Source organism: Lathyrus oleraceus, chromosome 5 (genome assembly GCF_024323335.1).
Source record: "Lathyrus oleraceus cultivar Zhongwan6 chromosome 5, CAAS_Psat_ZW6_1.0, whole genome shotgun sequence".
Lineage (NCBI taxonomy): Eukaryota > Viridiplantae > Streptophyta > Magnoliopsida > Fabales > Fabaceae > Lathyrus > Lathyrus oleraceus.
Genome location: NC_066583.1, coordinates 254,248,888 through 254,263,030, shown reverse-complemented (window position 1 = coordinate 254,263,030; position 14,143 = coordinate 254,248,888). Strand labels below are relative to the sequence as shown.

At 35.7% G+C, this 14,143-nt stretch overlaps 1 protein-coding gene across 1 annotated transcript; it reads right to left on the bottom strand.

The window, feature by feature from the left end:
- Positions 1-2,750: 2,750 nt before the first annotated feature.
- On the bottom strand, positions 2,751-5,164 carry LOC127083607 (U-box domain-containing protein 18). The gene has a single exon (XM_051023921.1). It carries the CDS (start codon positions 5,063-5,065, stop codon positions 3,017-3,019), a length of 2,049 nt encoding a protein of 682 aa, XP_050879878.1. The 5' UTR covers positions 5,066-5,164; the 3' UTR covers positions 2,751-3,016.
- Positions 5,165-14,143: the final 8,979 nt, after the last annotated feature.

Sequence of the window (14,143 nt, the reverse complement as noted above, 5' to 3'; positions counted from 1 at the left end):
TTGGGGAAGTTAAGTTGAAAATTAAGATGCTCGAGTGCAATTCCTCTGGAGTCAAAGTCCTCATTCCAAAAAGAAGACGTAACCTTGCTCCCTAAAAGAGATGACAAAGTCGTTCTCTAAGACAACACCCCTTCTAAGTCTATGGAGGCATTTGCCTCCAAATCAATAATATCCTTATATTTATCAACCTTTGTTTTTTTGGATCGCATAGAAGACTGGATCTTATCAACCAATCTAAACTTCACAATGGATATGAGTGTGATCAAGATTATACAAGCCTCATCAACCGACTTCCTCTTCTTTTCACCTTGTGTTATCAAACTCGATGAGTTTCTCTTCAGATTGGAGGACTACATCTCACACTGATCAACCATCCTCTTGTCATATAGAGCCTTCTTCTCACCAACAAACATGGGGTTATTCTCTCTGTAAAAGGGAAAAAACAAGTTTAAATAAAAATAACCATACCAATAAGAGCATCAAACTATGCAAAACACTTACTTAAATAATCCTTATGTTTTTGCCACTCACATTGCTTCGATCATACTCCATCACCTCTATCGCACTCATAAGTAGAACTATTTATCAGCATGAGGTTGCTCGTCCAATAAAAAGGAAATCAGTGCTCGTGCTCTCTTTAAACATAACCATGGAGTGTTCTATTCTTACCCGTGCCCGCATAATTGGACGATAACATAACCATTGGACGATAACAAGGTAATAAGAGCCCTCTTGGAAAAGGCACCTATAAGCACCCATTTGACCTTGTCTAAACCTTTGGTGCCATAAAAGGAGAAGAAAAGACACACAATAGCCGTGATCTCCAAACACATAAAAATAATCTCAAACCCCTGATAAAGGCTCAACTATTCAGGTGTACTTGAGAGGGCAACATTGATGATCATGAGGACCTTATACTCAAATACAGTAAATGGAATCCCCATTCCCATGTGATATATAACATGAATGTGCATATAGAAGAACTTGACCTTGATCCTCAAAGAATTGTCATATTGACATTTTCACCTTCATCGCACGACTTCAATATAGTGTGGCCTTCATCACAAGTAGTTGACATATAGAGGCCCTTAAGATGATTTTGATATATTCAAAGCTACCACTGAAATGACCGGTACTGGTAGCCGCCATTGATGATCTTGTTATCTTGGGAAAAATAGTTCAAAACAATGTCACCATCATTATCACTACATTCGTCGGAGTTAGAGCTACTAAAATTACGATCTTAACTCCCAAACACCCTTGATTATACAAGATTACAGTCAACCACTCTCCCCCCTCAAATGAGTCGCCTTGAATTCATTATGTAATGTTTCCACATCTCATAAATATTCTAATGTGTCTTAGCTTCTACCACAATATCATATTCATCTAACTCTTTGAGAATCGTCATCCCTAAATCAGGAAAAAGAAAAGAACGAAAATGGAGGTAGGAGCTCAATACCTGTTTTGTGTTTGACTAAATTTTGAAGATGAACTCGAAGAAGAAAATGCAATCCTTAATAAAATGCAAAGGCAAAAGGTATAAGGAAACAATGGAAAAGCGAAACTTATGAATCAAGTATTTAAAGGGTTTTATTTTCCCCTAAGTTGAGTAGACTCATCATCACATAGGCAATAGAGTCACAAATACTATTGCAGGGACATAGGATCAGCGGTCCTCATTGAGAGCATGCAAACATATTTACAACGCATATCACCTTCCCTAATGAAGTTTCATCATTATTTAACATTAAACGCACAGATTCCGCCAAAAATCTAACTATCACGTCTATCTAAGTCATGATTTAAAAATCGTGGAACATCACACCCTAGAAAAGAAGACACGTCCCTTTGCAACTAAAAGGACTCACCCTTCCAGGTCTTGTGCTTGAGGAACAACTCTACCAAACCTCGTGCTGGAGGGACTGTAAACTGGGACAACTTACATTAATCACAACGCCCTTCTAGGTCTCGTGCTTAACTAATATGTCTTACCTTAATCACATTGTCCTTCCAGGCTTCATGCTCGAGGGGTTGTGAGCTGAAATAATTTTGTATGGGCCTCAAAGAAGCCGACTAACTAGTTATTCCGCCAGTAGATCATATGAAAGAGACTTGGACATGATATGGCAGGATTAGGTGGTGAGCATGTGATCTCATCTGACCCAATAGTTATCGGTCATGGATCACGAGCGAACGTGTACACCGCATATGGAAGAATAAATGAAGTCATTACAATTCTATAGATTTTAACCTCTACTATCATATCAATGCTAAGGGACACGCCGTCGGGCTAAGGGACACGCCGTCGGGCTAATGGGCACTTTAAGAGGTCCTTGTATTAACCACTTAACTAAAAAAAAAACTGGATCAATAAATAACCCAACCATACAATTGAGACATGGATTCACTTTGTTACAAATCATAACTCAAAAGATCCTCTTGCACATCTCATCACATACCGAACATCCTTTATTATACTTACCACAAGTACAACACCCAATTTAAAACTCCACGTGCCAGCGGTCCAAATCTGTGTAAATCTAATAAAGATAATTCATAGAATCCTCTACCAATTGGTACCATCCTTCACTTGCCAAAAGGCTTTCAATGTTTCAATAACTACTCATGAAGAAAAGGCATTGTGATAGGCAACTCTTTCGGTGCTGGGTTTCAACCCAATCCGAGATTAGTTAATTGTGTCACACACTTTGTTTTCCAATTTTCGCTAGCAATGACTTTGATCAAGATAACTCTAAATACTAATCTTACATTCTACTATAAATAGGACAAACAATACACATTCTAGCAACACTCCAACTGGTCACATGATTTCCTTCTGAACTTACCATCTATCTTAAACGCAATACTTCTTGAACTTACCAAAATTTAAGTGTAAGAAAAGCTGAAGCTAATCCAACCCTAATTTTTACACTAAATAAGAAGAACTAATATACCAGATGTATGATTCTATACTTATCTACAGAGAGAGAAAAAGAAACAAGGTTCAAACTAACTAATTCAGCTGAAGCAATCTTTGGTGCAAAACAGAAGTGCCCAAAGTTTTCTTCTCATCAAATTCTTGTAACACATTGATAAGTTTCCGTGCTTTCTTTTCCGCTAGAGGAGTACCATTCGTAAGAATCGCATAAAGCAAAGGCATAATCACAGAACCATCCTTCACCAGAACACTAACAATCTCATCACCAATATTAGCACACAGGGAAACCAATATGGAAACACAGTACTCCTTCTCAGCACGCGAAGTTGCAGATTGCAAAATCCCAACCACCAAAGACAAACCCGAAGCATCTAATACAGCACGGGAACCATCCACATTCTCCGCCAAAGCCACCAAAACCGCTAAACAATCATTAACAACATAAGATTTTTCCCAAGAACACAAAACGTTAACAATAGCAGGAACAGCACCAGAAGCAAGAACCTTAGGATGATTCCTAGGAAGCAATAACAACCCGAATATCGCATCCACCGCACTCTTTTTTACTCGAATTGTTCCTTTCTTTATCAACTCCACTAAACCAGAAACAACCTTTGAATTTTCACCTATTAGTTTTCTGTACTCTTTCACGGAAGTGAGATAAAATATTATATCAGCTGCAAATCTGCGCGCTTCTAAACTATAACCTTTAATGAGAACGGTAACTATAGAATCTAAACCTCGACTCTCCATGATAAATTCGCGGCCATTACCATGCTTTGAAAGCTTCAAAAGAGCAAAAATCGCATTCTCCTGCGTTGTGGAAGTTAAAACAAGATCAATCAAAGGTGGGACGGTTCCCATCTCAATCAAACACGCAGTATTGAAAATGTTCGATTTCGCAAGTAATCCAATCTCATAAGATGCTTTGTTTTTCTGTTCATCTGTTCCGAAAACTAATCTCTGAGCTAGTGACCACGACGCGAACTGTATCGCGTGTGCTGCTGCAGGACTACCTGGATTAACAGTGGTTACAGTTATGCCAACGTGTGATTTAGTTGGTGAAATTGAAATTCTGTTATTGTAACAGAATTGTTGGATAATTGTTTTGAGAGCTGTGTTGGGGAAAACCTCAGTGGAAACGAGTTTTTCACCTGTTTTCGGACAGGTTATGTTTCCTGCTTTAAACCATTGTTGAATGGAAGCTCTGTTGTATGTTTGGCCAGTGGAAACGGTTACAGGATCTGTCATTAACTCGAGTGAAATCGGACAGCGGTAATCATCTGGTACGCAGGTTGACATCTCTATGCTGCGCCTGCACCTGGTTTCGGATCTGTTGCGGGTTATCAATTGAAAATCTATAGTTTCGAAAAGAACCACGCGACAATAGCATAAAAAACATTTCAAACCACTCAATAGAGAAACCTCTTTCTCTTGTTCTTGTTCAGATTCTATTTCGTATTGGAGGAATTTGATCTCTTCGTTGCAATCTAACCAAGTTTTGATTTCAAGGTAGTCAAGGACTTGTTTGATGGAATCGACCTCTGGTTCTGTTCCTTTTTCGAATTGATTCAAAATTGAAATGACGCGTTTGGTTTGGCGTTCCTCGTTATGGTCTAGTACGAGATTGATTGTTCTGTTTTGTTTGGTTAGTAATTGAATTACCTCTTTAACCTCGTCGCATATGTTGATAACGTGGAGGGGTAACGCGTGGAGAGATTCTGAGATGGAGTGAATGAGAAGATGAAACTGTGTGGCTATGAATTGGGATTTGATGAGTAACCATAGGCGTGCGTTTTGGAGGGAACAGTCTTGGAATAAGAAATGGATTTTTTGGAGGGTGAAGTGAAGGTTGGAGAAGATGGGAATGATTGGTTTCGGGATGGGAGAGCCATGGGATTGGAGTTCTTGGAAGAAAATGAGAAGAATTTGGATTTGGCGTTTTGTTTCTCGGGAGTTTCGTTTTTGAGTGGGGAAGGAGTTTGGTTGGAAAGTGGATATGTTTTGGGAGAGAGTGATTAATGAAGTGAGGATGGTGGCCGGAGATATGGATTGGCAGGGGTGTACGGCGGGGAAAGATAGGGGACGGCGGTGGGTTGGAGGTAGACGGATATTAGGAGGCATTTGAGGATTTGGAGGTAGGGGGAATGAGAAAAGTGTGTTCTTGGTATCTCATATCTCCAAGGAGAATGATGAGAGTTCAATTTCAATTATTATATGATGTGTAGTCAAATAGATTTTTTAATCCTTTACAATTTTCGGATTTTTTAGAAAAGTAGAGATGGTTTAATTTTTTAAAATAAAATTAAAGTAACTTTTAATTGTCGACGAGATTTGAACTGCTTAAGAAATTTTTCTATTTTTTTAAATAAAAGATGTTAATATTTGTCAATTGGAACTAACACTTATCAATCGGGCAATATCAACCGTAATTTTTATTTTATTTTTATAAAATATTAAAAAAAAATTATAAAAATTTAACTGAAATACAGTAAAAATATAAAAGAGTTTTATACTATCAATTAATCATAGACATAAGATGTTTGCAGATATTTGACTTATATTTTAACTATAAAAAAAATAATGTAAACAAATGAGGGTGTGATTGATCGTATAATTTTTTTTACACCGATAATATATAGTAAGTAATCTCAAATTACAAATTAGATTAAGAAAAAATAAATCTTTAAATTATATTTTTTTAACATTAGACTTCTATTGTACAACAAAAATGAATATTCTTTAGAAAATCTACTTTAATAGAATCATGAATTTGATCAAACTAAGTAAAGTTCTAATGAGTGAAGCCAAGACCAACAAACTTGTCTGCATACATACATACATACATACATACATACATACATACATACATACATACATACATACATACATACATACATACATACATACATACATACATACATACATACATACATACATACATACATACATATATATATATATATATATATATATATATATATATATATATATATATATATATATATATATATATATTAATTTGATGCAATCTAACCATCTAGGTTTAAGTTGTGAGTAGAGAAAGCTTGCAGTATAAATAACTAGTTAGACTCAAGCCAAAAGTGAGTCTGATTATTCTTAAAAGTCATTTTCACTGTCATAATCACCCCTAATGAATTCTGAGTACAACGCATTTCGAATGCCAATGAAATTAGAATTTTTTTCTAAATGTTCACCTCTTTAGTTTCGAAAGATGCCACCACAGGATGAGGAAGAAAGAGTTCGAAGAGTTATGTCATTATAAGTACGAGAGACAATCTAAGAGGAGTGAATTAGATTTGCTGAATTTTTCTTAATTTTAAGCAAAGTTTCTTATCTTTTAATTTTTCCAGATGATTGATAACAATTTTATTATGAATGAAAAGTCTATAAAGTTAAAAGCATAAAAGTAAAAGACCCATAAGAATTATACTAGTTTCCCTTATCAACCAAAGGTACATCTAGTCATTATGGTCCTTAGAGAATTATCCAGTATGTTTTAGATCCTTGTACAAGTCACATACCAAGACTTCTTTACAACCTTCTAATACATACACAAACACCAAACCCTGTGTGGACTTTGAATCACCCCAACTCAAGTAACTTTTTTCATAATCACTAAACACTATGATGATCGTAAAAAAAATCCAGAAAGTATAACACTTTCTATTTACAAACACCTTTCACCAAACCACTATGATGAAAAAGTAATACACACATTTTATATATTATTTTAAATAATGTTGTTCTTGACTTGATTCCAAATTGAATGATTTAATCTTCTCTTTTTATATATCACAATTCAAGATAATATCATTTGAGTGGTCAGACTCTGATTTGAAATTTTTATGATGTTTCAAGATTATGCATATTTTCGAATCTTTGAAAGAATAATTATGAACACTTTTTAAAACATGTTTGAATTGTGTAAAATGATTTTTTTAAAAAGGTAACTTGTGTTTCTGATGTATATACCTTTATATACATCCTAAAACACTCATTTGAAAAGATGCATAAGTTTGAAATTGATATGAAGCATTGCAATGAGATACAAACATTATGATCATGAAAACTGCACTACTTCAGTCTGGTATTTGGCTATCAATATGTGGTAGTCGACTACCACTTGTCCCAATGTTCAATTTTTTAAATTTTGAACATTGGTAATCAAATACCAATATGTGGTAGTTGACTACCACTACTTCTAGAACTCAAAATATACAAGTTTTTGAACTGGTAGCCGAATACAACTAACTGGTAGTCAAATACCACTTTGCCTTTTTGCTTAAAAGTGACTTTTTAAAAGCAAGACTTCATGTATTTGAATTCATTATGTTTATGAAGTTTATAGATGAATTTTGGTAGATATTTTTAAGCATCCAAAATGATACAATGTGAATTATAATGTATATCTTTATCATGATTAATCATCTTGATTTTTCACTTGGTTATCATCATCATTTGATAAACACTTAACATCGAACTCTTATTTTTTATCTTCTTTGATGATTTTTGTCATCATCATAACCAAATTAGATAGAGGATGGATATGTTCTTCACAACCATATGAGTTCTCTTTGATCTACCTTAGAGGAGGAGGCTTCTATAACACATCAGGAAAAGATGAAGGATCATGAAGGTTCATTTTACGGAGAAGGCCTTGAGGAAAGAGAATTCCAACATTAAAGTGTTTGAATTGATGAGATAAGTGTTGCTAGAAATGGTGTAGGAGATTGTGTTTCTACCAGATTTCCAACTGATATTGGTACCATTGAGTCTAAACTGATTTCTATCATTTCAAATAGCATTAATCGTGTGGATAATGATTGTGACCACCACAATTCTGCAATTTCTGGACCAAGGTTTATTAATTAAATTCCAACATTGCAGTTCTGCAACTTTTGGACCCAGGTTGATTAATCAAATTCCAATAGCTATCAAATGTTTCATATGATAAATAAAAACTTAATGTATAATTATTATTTAAAATTTTAAAATATTTTTATACATTTTAAAAAAATACATTTTGTTTCACGTTGGAACTAGAATTGGTCGGAAGGTATGGATTCAGAGTTTGTTGCAGTGATTTTGAGCCACTGATGCGGCAGAGAGGGGTATGAACTGTAAGGTTAGAACTTCAATATCCAAGTCAGTATGAGAATGAAAATTGGTGTTTGAATGAGAATGGTTTTGAATATATGTGAAGTGGCACACTTTCCTCTTTAAATAAGAGAAATGGTAGGCAACTGAAAGTGTGTGGAACAACATGGGATGCAATCAACCGTTAGATTGACATGACATTCGCATGAAGGATTGCCTAATCATTGGAAAGAAAGGGTCTACATGTTTTCCATTTAGTGTTTCGCTGTTTCACCATTGATCCTTTGTCTTCTAGGCCTTGCGGACGATCCAAAACAGTTGCCCTCAAACCCTTATTTCTGCTTTGTAGGACGGGGGTTCGTGACACATATTCTTACCCAACCACGAAGTCCGTAAGCGTAGAAGTTTTAGATGAGAGATGCAACTCTGTCATTTCATGTTTTTGATCGAAGAAACAAATCAAAACAAGTTAAAGAGGATAAAAAATGAGGAATAACGATCAAAGAAAGATGAAAAAATGACTAAGTATGATGAAATAAGGACTTAGGGAAAATCAGGTGGAAAAAGGAGCAAAAGCGTGCAACTACTGAAATAATCAGGCGTAGCGTCACACACGTGATAGAAAAGCAAAGTCAGCATCACGCGTGCGATGCAAGTTATAATGCACACGATGATACTTTTTCTAGGATTTTTCTGACACGTTTTTGATCCATTCTGACTACTTTAAAAGGGGAAGTTTGGTACTTTTTCAAGGGGACTACAATTTCAGACTGCAAGTGACGATTTTCAACACCGGAAAGAATATTTGGAAAGCATTTGGAGCCACTGGAGGCCAATTCTTCAACGGATCTCTTACGAAAACTTCTTATTTGTATTTGGTATTGTAATTTGCATTATGAGTAGCTAATTTTCTCTAGGTTAGATTTTATGTGATGAACCTATTTTAATACTGTTGGGACACATGTTTGATTTGCTATTGCATGAATCATTTGAGTTATAATTTTATTTAATTTCACCATGTTCTTAATGATTTTTATGTGAGATGCTTTTTTAATCTGAATTTTGGCACATGTGAAATACTGACCATTACTATATGTGTTAGACTTAGGGAAAATGGTGTGCTTACGTCAGTTTAATAGGGACAGGAGACCTCGAGTAGTGGCTTAGAAATTCTTGTTCTATTGCATTGTCTAATCTTGCTTACACTGGTGGACTAGTGATAGAAAACTCTGAGTATAGATTAGTGAGCTATATATTAAGAGATTGGGTATAGCGATTTTGTTAATTCTCCGTGGAACTATAGTGATGATATTATTCATGTAATACGTCGAACATCAAAAGTAGATAAATATGGGATTCGATACAAAACATGACCATTTTCGTTTTATTGACATAACACTTTATTTTATTTTCGCAATTAAAGCTCGAAACCCCCCTATTTTAGTATTTTCTAAACATTGCACAATATTGTCTTGTTAAATAGTTGTCCCTATGGATTTAATTATTTTATTACTTCGACATTATCGGTACACTTGTCGAGAAGTCTTTAAGTTTTTGACGTCGTTGCGGGGGACTTTTGAAAATTTCAAAAAGGCAACGTTTGTTTATTTAGTTTTTTATTTTTGTTTTATTTTCTTGTTAATTACAATGCTACTGAGGTATTTCTTGTTTGTGTATGCGCAACTCAGGATCGACATTGATATTGTTTGATCCAGAAATTAAAAGAATTGCACATGCTATCAGAAGAGCAATTAGAGAAGCAATTATATCTCAAAGGATCTTAGTAGAAGATAATCCACTGGTTTCTTCAGACTCTGAAGAGGAAATCACCATGGCAGTCGTACCACCGCCCACTATGGGGGACTACTACAAAAGGACCAGCAAATGACATGTTTCTAGAGGGTTTGTATCGGTAAACCCCGTTAACTTTGACGTAACAAAATTTTTTCTTTCAAATTTAAGAGACAATTCGTTCGATGGGAATGCAATTAGAGATCTTTGGGAGCATCTTGCTCGCTTCTACGAAACATCTCGATGTGCAAACTAACTGAGGGCACTGAAGATCAAGTCAAGCTAAGGTTGTTTGGGTTCTCGCTAATTATAAGAGGCAATGATTGGTTGCTTTGCCTTTCAAATGGAACTATACCGACATGGAAAGAGCTGGAGGATAAATTTTTAAAGAGATTCTTCACCACCACTCAGTTTGCTGAGCAATGAGCAAAAATTACAAATTTTGAGCAATAGGAAATTGAATCATTATATGACTCGTGGGAAAGGTTTAAACTTTTATTATGCAGGTACCTAAATCATAATATGAATAACATCGAGCAAATGCAGAATTTTATTAAAGATCTCAAGAGTCAAATCGCATTCTGCTAAATGCTTCTGTGGGAGGCACAATCAGAACAATAACTGAACCACAAGTTAAAGACCTGATTGAAAAGATGTGCTTGATGAGTATCGTTCAAAGAGCAAAAGGTCAGTAAAAATTGAAATTGTAGGCACACCCAAAGGTATGTTAGTTGTTGATACTCATATTGCACTTTTAGTCCAAATTGAATTATTGAATAAAAATCTAGCTGAAAGCAGCTTGAGTAAAGCTAACATGAGTCAGGTACAAGCACTTAGGTGTGATTTATGTGGATATGGACATGGAAATGGAAGATTCTCTTTGGAAGGATCGAGTGAAGAAGCTCAATTTGCTAATTTCCAAAAAAAATAACCCTTATTCCAACACCTATAATCATGGATGGAAGGATCACCCAGATTTCGGATGGAGCAATAACCAGAATACAAGTGCTAATCAAGGTATTCAATAAAATCAACAAGCTCCAATCCAAAGGAAACCTTCACCGCTGGAAGAGACCCTACAAAAATTTATCCATGCCACTAAGATTAGTTTTGATCAATTGAATAAATAACATGAAACAATGATTAAGAACCATGACGCGTCTATAAAAAAGTAAAAGATGCAAATTGGTCAACTATCTAGACAAATAGCCGCTTTACTTAGCTCTAGTGGAGGATTTATAGGTAACACCGTAGATAATCCTAAAAATGAGACTTACAAGACTGTAGAAACAGATTCTGAGGTGATCACCAACATGAGTGAGGATGAAATTATGGAAGTAAGGACTGAGACAGAGGAGAGTAAGAATAAGAGTGACCAAGCTAAGAAGGGAGTCACCATTGAACAATTAATAGACAAAAATTACCCTTGGAGAAGGACTAAGAGGCAGGTTCTTAATGACCCTAGTCCATGACTACTTGATTATATAAAACCACCATATCCAATAGTTAAGAAGAAACCATTACAGGAAGATGAGGTAGGATTATTTTCCAGGTTCAAAGAAATGTTGACCATGCTTCAGGTAAGTATTTCTTTTCATGAAGTTTTAGAGATAATGCCCAAGTTTGCTAAATTTATGAAGGCACTGCTAAAGGACACAAAGGAGAAATTGGACAAAGAACAAGTAAACATGACTGAGAAAGGTGATACGGTAGTGCCCCAAACACTGCCACCAAAGTTGGAAGACCCAGGTAGGTTCACCATCAATGTAATGCCACTAAATAAGGTTAAATAATTGAAATTAGGAGAGATCATACCGAGTAACATTACTCTCACTTTGGCTGATTCATATGTTGCTCATCCTCATGGTATCTTACAAGATGTGTTAATAAATGTTATTGGTTTAGTTTTTCCTGTAAATTTCATGGTGATTGACATGAAGGGAGACATAAGAGGATCATTTATTCACGGATGCCCATTCTTGGCAACCGGGAAGGCTTTAATAGATGTGGAAACTAGTGAACTTAACTTGATGTTCAACAAAGAAAATATGGTATTTAATGTGTATGAATGGACATTATATGTAGATGATCTAGAGACATGCTACTGGCTTGAAGAAATAGGTATAAAAGTTTACAAAGGAAAGAAGGAATGTGGACTAATCGGTGTAAGGGTATCCCTTGCACCCGACGTGCCTTAGGCATGAAACATCAAGCTAATAACGGAAAAGAAGCGCGGGAAGGGACACAACCCATCAGTCAGTCTTTATATTTTAAAGTTTATTTTTTATTTTTAAAACATGTACTTTTTGTGTGTTGTGTTGCAAGTAAATAAAGCAGGTGAAAGAGCAAAAGGAAAGAAAACAAAAGAGAAGAAAAGAAGAAGAAAATGATGAAGCCCCCTGGAATAATCGCGCAGGCTATCGCACGCGTGATAGGGATGAATCGCCTGTTTGATTTCTGCACAACGTGCGTGGTAGAGACGTTAGGGGAATCTGAATACCGTTATTATCGCATGTGCAGTGGAAGCATATCGCGCGTGATAGAGATATTGTTGAGAGAGGCGTTGGTAAGACCGTTACCATCGCGCGCGTAATGGATGCATAATGCACACGATGGCAACATATATGTGGCCTATAAATAAATATGTTGAATCTCCTTCCCTTCACAACTCTCTTTCGACTCATTCTTCTTCACAAAACTTCCTCAGAGCATACTTTATGCTTAATATTTTTCTCTCTGCATTGTTATTTTGTTGTGTTGTTATAGGCACTATGGCTTCAAAAAGAGGAAGAATGACAAGAGGTTCATCTTTATGAGTTGCCCCCACACCTGATATTCTAACTTTTCCCATTCTCAAGTTTCTCTCAAAGGCTAATGCAATGAAATATCTCAAGTTGATTAATTATTATATTATGAGGGAGAGAGCATTCACATGCGAAGACCTACAAGGCTTCAGAGAGATGGTGGAAATGCTACAACAACGACATTGGGTAAGTTTCAATAATTTGATTCGAGAAGCCAATAAAAACATAGGCCTAGAGTTTTATGCAAATGCAACATTTATCAAGGTGGCCACCTACATTTCTTATGTGCGAGGTAAGTATGTTAATTATTCTGTTAATGCTATTAACTCTCTTTTTAATCTTCAACCTCCTCATGTTTGTGCTCTTAAGACCTATAGAAATGAGCAACAAGTGATAAAGGAGTCAATGGCCCAAGAGATGATTGAAGCTTTTTGTAGGCCAGGGGCAGAATGGGTGGTTGAGCATGGCTTAGTGCTGTAGCTGAATTTCTCCAAATTCCCAGGACTTAGGCCTCATTTTTTGTGCAATCTTTAGAAGTTGCATCTAACCAATCACAATTCATCGCGAAGAGGTATTTAGGATTTTTAGCTCTTTTAAGGGGGGAACCAATTAATTTGGGGAGTTTTGTTTCTAAAAATATTAAATACATGGCTAACACTGCACAACGAGCTTGTGGAAAATTTTGTGTTATTAATGAATTATGTAGGACAGTTGGAGTGCCTGTTTATCCCGACGAAAAGATGATAGGTCCAAAAGCACCTATCAATGCTTCAGCAATCAGGAGGCTGCAACATCATTACCCAGCAGAAGCAACTCAAAATGATGAAGAGGATAATCCAGCAGGAAATGATGAAGAATTCTACCAACCTCAAGTGCAACAACAACAAGTGCAAATGCAAGGTCAACAAGCTTCAGAGATTCAAAGAAGAATGGAAGCTCATGCAGTGGGGGTTACAAGGTAGATAATGCAAGTTTCACCCACTTTGTATGCTGAACCCCCGAGATTATCTCATGTATTTAGAAACTTCTACAACCAACAAGAAGACCATATGCTTACTCAAAGTTTGAGAGCATGCTTTGCAACAACTGGATAGATTGAGAATTAATTCAATAATAAAGATCAAGATCAAGCAAGGAGAAGAGAGCACATGCGAGCAGAATGGACCAGGCAGAATAACCACTTCAACAACACTATGAATGACATGCACGATCTTTTCCGCAATGATAACATATGAAAAGACATGTAGTTAGTTGATTTATTAGAAGATTTTCTTTTTGTTTATTTTTGAATGTATATCTAACAAAGAGTAATAACACACATAAGCACTTTCTCCCCATTGTATTAATTCAGTAATGTTTGTCTTTAATGAACAAGTTTGTAGTTGTTGTTTCTTTCAAATTTACAAAACTTGCACTTATAACATTGAACAAATGAACTAAGAGTACCATATGAGGAAACTTGGTCATCCGGAAAGAGACTTACAAC

Coding starts and splice junctions, on each gene's coding strand:
- LOC127083607 (XM_051023921.1), bottom strand. CDS start 5,065: ATGCCTCCTAATATCCGTCTACCTCCAACCCACCGCCGTCCCCTATCT.